Below are 13,593 nucleotides of genomic sequence, written 5' to 3'. Positions count from 1 at the left end.
CTGCTGGGTTGACACACACGTAGACAGCTGTACTGTGGCTGTAACTGAAACCTGGAGAAGGTAAAGCTTGACAAGACCTAGCCACCTTCTGGTTCTAAAAAATGATTAAGTGGGTGCACACCAACAAGTAAATCAAATTTTATTGAAACAAACATCTAATAGTTACAACATATTCAACAGACCATGCCTTCTTCCTTGCATAATAGAAGCCTTGTAATATATAAAGAAACTTTTGTTGTTGGGCAGATTATAAGTATTCAAGATTTGTATGACTGTTCATGAAGACAATTTCAAAGAAGATAGAAGAAACACATTTTTGATTTAGCCCACAACTTGCTGACAGAAAACACAACAAGACTGTGAAATTCCTTCCTAATGTACAGGTCTCACTAAGAATCCTTCTCCTATCTCATCCTCAAAAGAGGAAAGATTACCTCAATCTTCTCATCAAACCTGATGCCTAGACAGTACTTAGGAAGAAAAAACACATTTCAGGAATTTCACCCAGAAGAGCAGTGTCTAAATACACCACCACATACGTAGTTTCAACCACCAAGGAACATTAGTCTACAGAAGTAACAAATATCCACAATAAACCCCATATTTCAACAAAAAACCTTCTTTGGTGTTTGTAGGAACATATTTAGCTAACGGTCACAAGAGCATCCCAGACGCCTTTAGAATGTTCCTACAGGTGTTATTTTCTTGAACTTTTTGAAGCCAGAAACTAAGTACACCTTAAAGTCAGATTGGGTACAAGTAAATAACACATTAATTTCTTACCTTTCAAGCTCACAAGTGCTTTTGCTGAAGAACCTGCAATACATCAAAAAGTCCACATAAATCATAAGTTATTTCAAACCATACAACCTATGCAGAATCTACTAATTCTTAATTAATTCTTAGGCAGAACGTGGAATTTAATATTAAATCTTTCACAGCTGAGTGAGTGAACCCAGTGCACCCTTCATGGCACCAAGTATAGCATTATATGTTTATTACCCAATAAATCTTGAAAGCATATTCATGTTTTGTTTTTTCCTTTAGTTTCACATCTACAAAACAGCTTCAGATGCCAAGCACTTTTGTTTAGCACAGCAAATTCTGAACAAGCTTTATGTCCAAACTACATACTTCCATGCGGCTGCTTGTTTGATGTAGTTGCAAATATATTACACAACTGACAAGGAAACTGTAATGAACGCTTCTTTTTTTTTAATTTAAAAAATTATTTCTACCAATTCAAAATTCTTCAACGCCAAAAATTTCTGTGAAAGCAGTAGTTTATGCTCTCTAAGCTTGGTTCTCTAAGTAGGAAGATGGACAGTTAGTTACCCCCTGGTGAAACCTCTTTACTTGGAAAGGCAGCAGATTCAGATACTATAAATGCAGATGGGACCCTTAGTTTGCTTGAACTGTTCAAACTGTGTAGCACATCCATCAAAATTTCACTGCTCCCCTTCCACTGCATCTGTAGGACCTCTGCAGCGCTTCCAGGTCAGGAAGGACAAAACTGGGCCTGACTACAGCCTTCAAGCTCCGAAATTTTCAAATATCTCTCTAAGAATCGAGCTGTTTGAAGCAACTACATTAGCAGAGGGGAAAGATACTTCTGCATGACAATGCTTCCACACATTCATGCTTTTCTCTCAAATCAATTTTATCTTTCCAGTTACGTTCCAGTGTTGCAACCACTCCTTCTTGCGTTGCATGATCTTCTCCCTCTCACCTTCCCCACACTCTTCTTCAGCTTCTCTCTGGAACAGCTGTTCCAAGAACATTTCTGACTCCAAAGGTCTAGAAATTCCTTTTCTTGTGGCTGCCCTGTATCTAGGTCCTAACCCCACTAACTTCACAGTGCCAGAGATCCTTGCCTCTAAGAGGGTACATTCCAGGGAATATCACAGTGCCAAAAAATGAATTATTGTCCCCTTCCAGGAGAACAGAGCATTTTGGTCTGGGGTGGACTGTTGAAAAGAATACAGGTGCAGCAATGGCAAAAAACCCCCTACATTCCTTATTTTTTCATCATACTATTGTTTGCTGCCATCTTATTATGCCACGTGTTAAAAAAAGTTCAATAAAAAAAGGAAAAAAAGTTTCTATTCTTTTTAAAAAAAACTAAAAAAAAAAAAAAAAAGAAAAAGTTTAAGATATGAAATGGAACTATTTTGACTCACTGGTGGTTTAGAGGGCCTCCAGCCCAGTATCTCCCGAGCTGTTCAAATCTACAACAGGTAACACATATGGGATTAGATGTCAAAAACAAGGCGACAAACCTGGGCTATACTGGTGCCCTTCTTGCACATTTCTTTTCCGATATATCACCTTTGTTGGGTTGGAGACCTAACAGTGACTGGTACAGGAACATGCTTCTATGATGATTAGATTCACAGCAAATTCAGCTCTTGTAACTAAGCTGTATGTTAAAGGTATCACAGGATTAAAGCCTTTTTTTTTTTTTTTTTTAGTTTAGTACTAATAATCAGATACTGTACACCATGCTTGCATAAATGCACAGGTACCCTGCTGTCAACCACGAATGCAGTCCTGAACACTAACAGTAAGAACAGTGAAGTACTAGTGTCCCCCCCAAATTTACATAAGGGATGGTGGGAAATGTGTGCAGGCATTAATAAGTACAAACAGTTTAAGAACATGGGAAAGTACACGTCCTTGGTGATGGAGAGGCAGAAGCAGTGTCATCATGACTGTCAAATGGAGGAGATGCTGGCTTTTCAGAATGGAACACTATTCTGAAAGATCTCAGGCACTTCATCTGTAAGACCGAACATACAATCATTTTCCTCTTTTTCTGATCATCTTGCTCACAGGAATCAAGTTCAATCAATTCAGTCAAGGGTGAGTATGTCAACAATGGAAACGAAACAACTCAGCAAGAGGCAGCAAAGCTTTATATGGGGGGTGGTGTCAATCTCATAGCTGAATTGCCTGAGATCCTTTGCTAACCATCAAACTCAGATGCTTCACCTGTGAGACTGATGATGGGTCAGCAGAGCAGGGCATTAGATGACTGGCATCAGAAACAACAGGTAGAGAAGTGATGGACAGCAGAATGTTACCGCGCTACCTTGTAGCTTTATAAGATTACCACTCAAAACAGCATTAGTTGCCAGGGACTTTTCAACATGGGATAGTTAATCTTCAACAGATGCATGCTAGAATAAGGCTGCTCATTTGTTTTCACTTAACCTGCAACTAAAGTAATGTAACTGGAAAAGGGCATCTTTATTTAGGAATACAAGTGTTCAAATAAGAAATTCCTGATCTAGGCAAGTTCAAAGTTAAACTAAACTATTTTAAATAACAAGTTGCAGAAAATTATTAACACTAACACTTCTGTAGACTAAAGCATGTAGGATATCAAAATGACAATGGAGATGTCCATAAGCTTAATTTTACCTTAAATGCAACAATATGATACATGGGTTTTCTTGTCAAGTTCTTCTGTATTGATTTAGGGGCTATCTGCAACACCACCAAACTTCAAGGAATACGGTACATCTCCCTGCAGTTTCCATTTAGTTTGGTACATAGTACTAGGGCCACAAAACCAGAAACTAGGATGATCTTCTAAGCAATAATATGTTACAATAAAAACCAACCAACATTTAATACAGATAAAAGCATTTCAGAAACTATAAAAATTGTAAAGTGATTTGGGATAGATGAAGTTTATTAAAACTATCCAAAGTTTTAGTTTAAATAATTATTAGATTTATAATATCCCAGCCTCACATTAAATGCCAGTAATTTTGTATGCTCCTGTCCTGAATAACAAATACATAATCATAGACAGTCTTTTTAACCAGCATTTTAATTACAAACATAGAGATTCAAGTAGAATATACCCACATGCTTGAATGTAAATACCTATTATGACAATGACAGATTTCATTTCTACAAACATCAAACACTTAAAAAACAAATGGGTGGAAAGGAAGAAATAAGGCCTATGCATCATTTAGGGTATTAGAACCAAAATCTACTTCCAACTCCTCCAGGTTCAGAAGATCATGGAGGTGACTTTCTTAATACTGAGAGTAAAAAAACCTCAACCTAGGGAGGAAGTACAGCTAGCTCACCACAGCAGCGTCTCAGGAATTAGAATGCCTGCTTTCAGTAGCCCTACACTGGCACACTATTCCAGTGCAAACTGTACGATTGGCTTAGTCTTGTCTTAGTATCATATTGAGTATTGCTTTGCATATGTTGTTAGTAAATTAATTACTTGAACACAGTGTTCACACTTGACTAAGTTTGAAAAATTAGGAAAGGATTCAGAACAGAGCTAGGAGAAACATTTGAAGATCTAAAAACATGCCTTAATGCGAGAAAGTCAAGACACTCCAATCTTGTTCTTCCCAAAGAAGGTCAAGATCTGCACTGATCACAAGTATCTACAAAGGAAGATAATTCAGACAGTAAATAGCTCTGCAGCCTTTTTTTTTACAAGGAAAGGCATAACTAGATCTATTTATCAGAAAAAGACATTGGATAAGTTTAGGTTAGCAATGAAAGCAAAGCTCAACAGATTTTATGTAACTATACTAAGAAAGGGCATGTCGAGCTCCCTATCATTCAAAAATCTTTAAACCAAGTTTACATCTATTTTTAAAGAGAAAACTACAGCTAAAAAGGAAGCATGGAATCGATGCACAGAAAATCCAAACACAAGTATCCCAGCATGCTTAATGAAGAATGTAAGATGATTATAATGGCCTTTTCTGGCCCTAAAAAAAAAATATCTGTAAAATATGTGCACCACAGAAGTGCAGTAAAAATAACTGTGCTAGATTATGAAGCATTTAATAGTATGATAACAGGAAGCTCATTAGTAACTAAGAGTCAGGAATGAGCGTATATACGTGTTTTATAATACTTGCAAGAAGTGATTTTCAGGAAATCCATGTAAAGCCGAATTAAAAAAAAAAAACAAAAACAAACTAACAACATTAAAATAACCTCAAGTCAGCCAAGTCTAGCACGATCAGGACCCTGATGTTTTCACGCTAGGCTAGCTAGAAACCCGACCGGCTTCAGCAGCTGCCAGTGTGGGGTCCGGCGGATGGACAGCTCCCCGAGTCCTGAACGGCCGCGGCCGCCAGGAATCGTTCCTCAAGCCCCAACCTCCTCCTCTGAGCACAAGGGAGCACGTACAGAGGATTACCATGAGGGGAACCTAAAAAACGTCCTCTAACTGCTCTACAAGCACTATGGACAGACTTAAAAAGGAACTCCAACAGCTCGCCCTCCAAAAAGTATTTCTGATTTGGAGATAGGCTTTGACGCATGGGAAAAAAGCACAAAAGCTTTTCTCCTTTTCAAAAAATTAAAGTTGGGTTTAAGTTTAAAAACAAGCATCTATTGCCTCCCCTCATTTGAAAATACCATAACTGAACACAAGAGGTGGAGTATGACTGCAATTCAATATGGGCAGTTGTGGATGCCATGATGTGTGTTTTCAGTAATAACATAGAAGCAAAGCAGTTGAAATACAGCTTCTCAACAGTTGATCTTAAAATTTAAACAAGAACACAGACAAGCACACTACATTTGTGAAAGTGTTTTCAGATTTTTTTATAATGAATTCATAACAGCTGATTACAGTTTTGAAAATAAAGGTTACAAGTAACCACAGGGATGTGTCATAGCTACTGATTTTACTAATGTGTGGGCACAAAGGGGCATATCTAAATCAATATAGAAAATTCTAGGATCCAGATAAACAATTACATAATGTAAAACCTTTCCTCTCCAGATCATTACATGTCTTTTGTCTAAATTCTGCACAGGTGAGCAGTTATTTTAACACTGGTTGCATGACTACCTCAAAAACCTATGTAATTAAACTACATCACTGACACTAAAAATGGTGTGACAGAGGAAACTCATGAAGAAGGGAAAAACATGAGCTTTTATTATAGATTGAGTCATTAACCCTCTGAGAGATCATTCATCTACACAAGCATGGCACAAGTTGTTTCAGCAGAGGAAGCATCTCAAACGATTAGCCACTAAAAGGATAGCTTGTTCAGGAAAGCTTAGAAAGTAAAAAGCACGCATCAGAGGAAAAAGTGGCTTTGGGTAGCTTTTAAGCTCCCCATAAACTTTGGCCTTGTTGAAGAGATAAATAAATAAATAAATGAACAATAACTTTTTGTTTCAAGCATGAATCTATTTCCCTCATGTTATGAGCCCACTAATAAACTGACATTTGTATGTTTTCAAATCCTAACATAACTACTGGAAGTCAGTTCTTCAGCCATGTGAACCCTTTTACAGGATTTGTGCAGATGATAATGACAATACCAAAGCCCTCTTCTTGAAACACTGCATTCTCATGATGGACAATACGCCGATACCATGGTAACATACAATTTTAAAGGTATGCAGCACAAACGATCCCCAAATTATTAGCTGTGGGTACTATTTCGCAGCCACAAAACTAATCTTGGGCCTTCTCCCAAATGCTGTGATCTCATATAGTTCTGCTGATTTTTTTGCCTCAAATGTCCAGAGCACAGTGGTGCTAGGCCCCTTGGGACCGGAAAACAAAAGCAGCAAGAGGTGTGCCACATCCCTCCTCCAGCTATCCAGGAAAGCGTCAGAGCACAGCAACTGGCTATGCAGGGGCAGGATGCCTGTGAACCACAGCATAAGGTTGTGCTGAGGGTAAAGACAACGATTTCTGTATGAAGTGCCGCCCTTATGCTGCAGCCTCCATCCATGGGATAAAAGGCCATGCAGAAAGATTCTTGTCGTCCTTCCCTTCTTCTGCCTGTCCTAAAACACAAGCCCCTAGAAACAGTACCAGAGATGTCTACCAATGTATGGTATTCGGCAATACACTACTGTCTTCAGTATTTGTACTGCAAAAGGCTAACACTTTGACACCCATCGCTACTACAGTCTGGCTTCTTTCTCTGATTCACCTGCCACTTGTTGGTGTTTGCCTACATAGAACACAGAAACACTGCACTCTGCAGTAGCTCGGTGGTTTACTCCTGGCAGCTACCCCGTACTGATGATCATTTAGTTAGCTAAGCATGCTTTCACTTCTATCAAAAATGGCATCTCACTCTCACTTTTACAGAGCTGATTCCAGGTGTCCTCCTTGTTCAGACTCACTTGTGCGAAAGAATGCACCAAGACACAGCTTTGCCTATGCTGTTGTCTGCCAAGCTCTGCCTCTACCGTGACTAGGACAGTCTTCTAGTCACATTTGCACGTGTTGTCTGTTTTATCAAAGTCTCACCTCAGCTTTACTGTGCGTACTTTATAACTGAGTAATTCACAAATAAGATTGCTATTACTAGTAGCAAGAGGCAGGCCAGCATTATGTACACTCCAATGCAATCAACTGTTTTCCTCTTCTGAGACAGAGAGAAACAGCCACCTGGTTTGCAGCAGTAAAACTGCCCACCATTTACCTCCACTGCAAAATTCCCAGGAGATTAGAGGGGGAAAAAACATGCATTGACTAAAATTAGTCACTTGTCACCAACTCAAGAGTCTACAGAAACAAATTTTGTCTCCAAAATACAAATCCAATTATTTGCATTGAAAGTACTTCTGCAATCTGCATCTCTAATATTCTGGAATTTTTCAGCTAGAGGATTTGCCACACAATTGTTCTTTCTTCACAGCACTTTTCTCCATCCCAGGTTACTATACCCCTCTGCCCTGGCAGCACTAGTAAGAAAAGGCCTCAACTACAAGAAACGCATGTAAACTTAGGCACTGCCATCTTCCTTCATTTTTTAGGTTGTCAGTGTGAACTCCCTTATCCTTTTCAAAAGGACAGAATGTCAGCTTTAGAGAAGAACGTAACTTTAGAGAAATAGTAACTTTAGCAGATAAAATTAAGCACATATTATGAGAGACAACTATGTGCATTACATTCATCTCCCTCCTGGGTTAAGGAATATTCACCACCCAGCTGCATTACAGAACTTGCCAGAGGGCAAGTAGGTGCTATCAGAATACTCTGGGACAAACTCCACTTAATCATATTTCCAATCTGAAAGTGAAATTGCATAGCTCTTACCACACTGCAAAATTTCAGTTTTCTTGTCACCGAGTATGCTGTGTTTACTTATAATTCTTTTTATGTGAAAACTCAGTTATGGTCCACTACCTTACTATAAACTGCGCTGGAGAAAATTCATAGGGATGATACATGAATCTGAAAGTCTGTTAGTCATGAACGATTCTAACTTTTTTAGGAACTTATTTTTACACCACTATGGAAGATTCCAAAAACAATTTTGTAATGCTTACTGTTATTATCCCTTACAAATTAAGTTGCAGACTGAAAGCTCCATGAAGTCAGTGTTAAATCAGTCAGGACTAAGTTTACATCTTCATTTTAAGTATAGGACTGGAAATGAAAGAACTATGTGTGGCAACAGTTACGGTGTAATTTGAAAACATCCAGTTCACCAAAATTGGAAAGAATAGGAATGGAAGCACAAAGCAAACACTCTTTGAAACTTTCGCGTTTCTAGCAGTTCACCAACAGTAGAGAAAACACAAAGCTCCCTATTTGATGAAAAACCAAAACATCGCCTACTTGCACCAAACTTGGGTAAATACAAACCTTAGGGGCAAGGTCAGCACAGCAGAAGCCTATTTCCTTCACAAACACACACACTGTGTGTGTGCTTCACCTGCCAAGCAGATACCATAACAATGACACTGCTGGCAAGGGTCTGCAGTATAGCAGAATCCTAAGTGAAACTGAATCACACACACTCTATCCTAGTATCTGTTACAGGTGAAGTAACAGACCTGTTAAATCTTCCTGATGCCACTGTAGGCAACATAAAGGTGGCAGAGACGAAAAATTTCTTTTTCGTACTTTACGTTAACACGTGTCGCCTTCCCTGCAAGGTGGGGAAGGCAAAGGGAGGAACAGTAACTTACACACTGTCCATTCTAGTGAAGTGGGAAAGTTGATTCAATAAGCAATAAAACATTGCTAATTATTAATTACAGTTGTCTCAGTTGGTCTACGACTTATATTAATCAGACTCTAATGTGGTGCAGCGTACATGACTGAACTGTACCAAATTGAGAGTGTCAGTTCTATCCTTAATTTACGATGATCCTTCATAAGTCTGTTCAGTTAACACAATGACACTGGCCGTGTAGGCATATTAACCAATTTTTCTCCTGACAATTGTTGGAGTTGTAACAAAGACCCACACAGAGCAGTCAGAAGCAAGATTTCAACTCTGAGTCGCCTCTCTGAGAATCTTCTGATATAGAAATAATTGGTATGTTCATGAACTTGCACGGTGATGCACAAAACAGTGTCACCAAAAATATAAGTCTACCCTGTTGTGTGCACGTTCACTGAACTACTAAATGCCCTAGTTTTAGCTTGGCATGTACTTACAGTTTTTAAGAAGACCTAGCAAGACAGCACATAGACACATTTTATGTTGAATAATTTCCTCTTCTATAACGCTCAAGTACCTCACCCATGAATCCATATATTCGGCGACATGTGTATCTTTTTCATCTATACCTCAGTTTTTACCTAATCCTCACGTGCGCTGAAAACGGCATCCGCAGAAACCCTATGTAGATGTGTAGGTCTGTACGTATGTAAGCATATATTTCCATACTGCCTTCCTATACGACTAGCTTTCACCTACTGACACACAATACAGGGTGTTTGAGCTCTTCCCTCTGCATTTATCAGTGCCCCCTAGATGCAATGTGCCTGCCCTAACCCCCCCCCCAGTCCTTCAGAGGTGCTCACGCAGTACACAGCAGGTGCTATGTATACCCAAGCCCTCCTGCCCCCCTCGGACGACAGAAGGGACGGGAGCACCGGGCTGCCCACCCCTTCCCCGGGCAGGACGCTCCTTCCCCCGCACTGCCCTCACCCCCGCAGGCAGGGCAGGCTGTCAGGTGTGCCCCGCACACTCACGCCCTCCCCTCCCCGCCCGGCTCCCGGTCCCCGCACCCGGCCCGCCCGCCCGGCAGGTGACGCCCGGCCGGCCCCGCCGCCTCACCCCGGCGGGGCGGGGCGGCGCGGAAGCGGGGGGCCCAGCCCCAGCACCCCCGAGGGCAACGGGGGTCGCAACCTCGGCAGGGAGCTCCTCGCCCGCTGCCCTCCCCGCGCCACCGGCTGGGCCGGGGCCTCGCCCGGGAGGGGCGGCGGCGGCGGGGCGACGGCGGCGGGGGGGGGTGGAAGGGGGGGGGGGGAGCCGGGCCGGCCCGGTTGCCAGGGAGGAGGCTCGGGCTCCGGCCCCGCACAGCGCCCACGACGAGAGGGAGGGAGGCGGGCCGGCGGCGGGGCGCGGCGCGGGTGTCCCGCCGGGGGAGGGAGGCGGGGGCGAGGGGGCGGCGGTGCCGTGAGGGCGGCGGCGGCGGGGGCACGGGTCGCTACTCACTCTCGTCAGGCAGCTGATCGAGCTCCGCCATCTTGAACGAGCCGCGCCGCTTTTTCAAAGGCTGCCTGGCGCGGTGCATTCTGGGGGAGGAGACGGGGCCTTGCGCGAGGCGGCGCTGCCGCGCGGGGACGGCGCTGGCGGGCCAGGCGCGCGGCGGGCGCGTGCGCGCGGGCAAGGCGGAGGCGGGGGCGGGGAAGGGGCGTTCGCCGCCCTGAGGGAGCCGAGGGCTGAGGGGAAGGGGCGGCGGGGGGCCGGCTGGTCACCCCGCGCTCCGCCGGGGCGATCGTGGAGGGGAAGGGGGCTCTGCGCCCCGGTCCGCTTTGGTGCGAGGGAGAGGGGGGGGACGGACGGCGTCCGTCTGTGACTGAAACCGTACAGTCCCCGCCGCCGGCCTCCTGGATGGTGGCAGGATGAGGGAGAGCGGGCCAGGGGCGGTTCGGGGAGGGGGGAGGCTGTCACTCGGTCCAAAGGGTCACCCTAACGTCACCGTGCTAGCTTTGTGTCTTCAAACAATCCCTGTATTATATCCGTCTTCCTTCATTAAATAATAATTTTTTGCTAAACTGTACTTATTTTCCTTGTCTCTGCTTTTCACTGTTAGCCGTCCTGTGCCTAACCTAAATGATGGCGAAGGTGAGACTTCAGGAGGACTAATTGATAAGCATAAAAGCCCCGGCATAATCAGCCCTGGCCCCTTAGCCACGGTCTGCGTGAAGAGTTGACTGAAATGCTCACGGAGGCCAAGGCCTGAAGGTCAAGGTCTCACTTGTTCTCACCCAGCTCGAGGGAGAGAGCCAACAAACCACTGACAGCGGATAGTTGTTGCCTAACAAACTCCTTGTCTTGGTCTGCCCTCTAATGCAGTCCCCAACCATCACAGCTGAAAGCTCTCTGCAAGCAGCATAGAGAGTTTCCTTACCTAGTTCCCTTAGGTCTCTGCGCCACAGCGAATTTTAAAGCTATTACCATAAACCACAAGCACCTTAAGTGCTTGTGGACCTGACTCTTCACATGCACTGGGCTTTGACAACAGTACCTACTGCTACTTATACCAACCAAAATGCCTTTTATTTTATATATATATATGAAAATGCATATTGAAGCTCAAAATAAATTAACATTATATCTCAGTCAAGGCTAAGTCAGTGTCGCATCTTAAGCATTTATTGCCAACAGCATGATGGTGTAATGCAAAATGGATGCTATGCCTGTTTGCTTTTAAAGAGATGCAATCTAGGTGAAACCAAAGATTCTGCAAAACACAGAAAATGTATACCTTGGGACATGGAATAGAGTTTTTAATTTGTGTTCTTAATTTGCTAATGAACTCAGATGACTAGGCAGTGTAGCGGGTTGAGAGGGGCAGGATATAGGTCATGCTATTAAACAATTTTTAAAAATAAAAATAAAAATCAATGCTGCCCTTGTGCTTAAGAGGAAAAAAGTGAGTTTCTAAGAGAAGAAACAAACTGAGTAAAATCATTTAGAAATTTCCCCCAGGGCTTTCTATGTACATTGCAGCACAGCTTAAAAAAAAAAAAAAAAAAAAAAAGGTAAAAGAGAAGACAAAGGCTAGCAGGCATTACCACCCCCTTTTCCAGGTCATTCTGAAGTGCTGTTAAAACAGCCTTCCTTCCCCTTAGCCCCCAAAGGGCTGAAGACAGTTCAGCAAGAACTCTCCATACTGCACAGCACAAAACAAAGCAACTACAGCAGAGAGATGCAAAGCAGCACAGGCATAATGCGCTAAATAAACTAATAACAAAAAGCAACAAAATAGTAATCTGTGCTCTTTCAAAGGCAAAAACTACACATTAAACCCTGTACAATTTTCCCCTTTAATAAAACACCTCCACCACCCAAAAGGCCTGACATGGACCAGACCTTCCAGGCTCAGGTAAACAAGAGTGTGTTAACACCATTACTCTTTCTGTATTTCAGCTTGGCTCCCCTTGTTCCAAGGGTTGTGTGTTAATGCTCAACTGAGAGGCGACACTGAGACTTCCACAGTTGACAGAAGACGCTGACCACCAGCGAGATTTCTACTCCTGTGCTTTGTAAACCTGGTCATCAGGTCTCGCTGTGCTGAAAGCAGCGGTTGCCCAGCACCACCCTGATGCTAGACCTTTCACCCAAGGAAGGGATTTTCAGGGGAGCCAAGAAAAAACTTCTACAACACAATCGCATTTTGCAACAGTCCTCAGAGCCTGAATTTCTAGAAGGGAAAGGAAAGAGGAAAAAAAGAAACGAAAAAATCCCCAAGGCCTTTCAGGGCTTCTTCGTACATTGTGATAAAACTAGAAAACAGATGAAAGAGCTAAATTTCCCCCCACCCCCAACACCTCCTGCCGATCATCTTAAAAATTACCAGGTCAGAAGGCAGAATTCATCTCCCAACAGCATGATGCTGGGTATTCCTTCATTTCATTCCAACTGCTGCATTTGAAAAATATTTAGCAGAAGCTATTACCATTCACTGTGCTGAAAGGGTAACGATCAACACTGTATTATGAGGATTCCTACCATAAAAGACTTTTTACATCTTGGCCTTTTATGAATGCTGCAGCATCCCTATATTCTGGTTCTTCATTTCTCCTGTGCATGCCGTTTCCAAGTCACACAAATGCAACCCTGTTTGACAAAGCGGTGTTTGACACAGCCAGTGCCATTTGACTGTATGCAGACAAACACACAATGCTTTCAGTGCATCCTTTTACTATTCTGGCAAATTTGCGGTTTACACTTGGGTGATGGGGAAATGACACAATTATTCTGATAGACAGGCATGGTGACCGAGAACATCATTGCTAACAACCTGCCATTAGGTACTGCTGACTCACCTGCCTTGCACAGATGGAGGGAGATCTTTAAACTGGCTTCACTCATGCCATTCGCTTTCCCAGAGGGTCATGTTAGGCAACCGCTCTTAACGGTGTGCGCCAAAACGCTGCAGAAAGCACTCCCATGCTCCCATTTCGCCTTAATTACTGCAGATGATATTAAGACATGGGTTACACCACCTACTAATCAATGCATTCAGAGTAGTGGCAGCACAGTGCAGGTAGTGGTACATCCTGGGGACAGGAGACGGCTAGGGTGTCATTTTCTCACCTCCCCTAGGCAGGCACTGGTAGCAGGAAGAAAAGCACAGGCAGCTGGCAGA

The 13,593-nt window shown here is 43.0% G+C and overlaps 1 protein-coding gene across 4 annotated transcripts in view; it reads right to left on the bottom strand.

The window, feature by feature from the left end:
* LIN9 (lin-9 DREAM MuvB core complex component) overlaps nt 1-10,538 on the bottom strand; it is a 41,147-nt gene extending 30,609 nt beyond the window's left edge. For 2 of the 4 annotated variants that reach the window (XM_075042524.1, XM_075042523.1), the window contains exons 1-3: nt 10,431-10,501; nt 4,346-4,421; nt 784-816 (exon numbers count right to left, since the gene is read on the bottom strand). Coding sequence is in view for 2 of the 4 variants with exons in the window: in XM_075042522.1 (XP_074898623.1) it covers nt 784-816; nt 10,431-10,509 (112 nt within the window). In the remaining 2 variants the exon portion in view is untranslated. Of the gene's footprint in view, nt 1-783; nt 817-4,345; nt 4,422-10,430 lie in introns of all 4 variants that reach the window. The other 2 variants (XM_075042522.1, XM_075042521.1) reach the window with 1 other exon arrangement.
* Nucleotides 10,539-13,593: the final 3,055 nt, after the last annotated feature.

Source organism: Buteo buteo, chromosome 12 (genome assembly GCF_964188355.1).
Source record: "Buteo buteo chromosome 12, bButBut1.hap1.1, whole genome shotgun sequence".
NCBI classification, from domain to species: domain Eukaryota; kingdom Metazoa; phylum Chordata; class Aves; order Accipitriformes; family Accipitridae; genus Buteo; species Buteo buteo.
The sequence above is the reverse complement of the archived record's forward strand: the minus strand, read 5'-3'. Positions and strand labels throughout refer to the sequence as shown.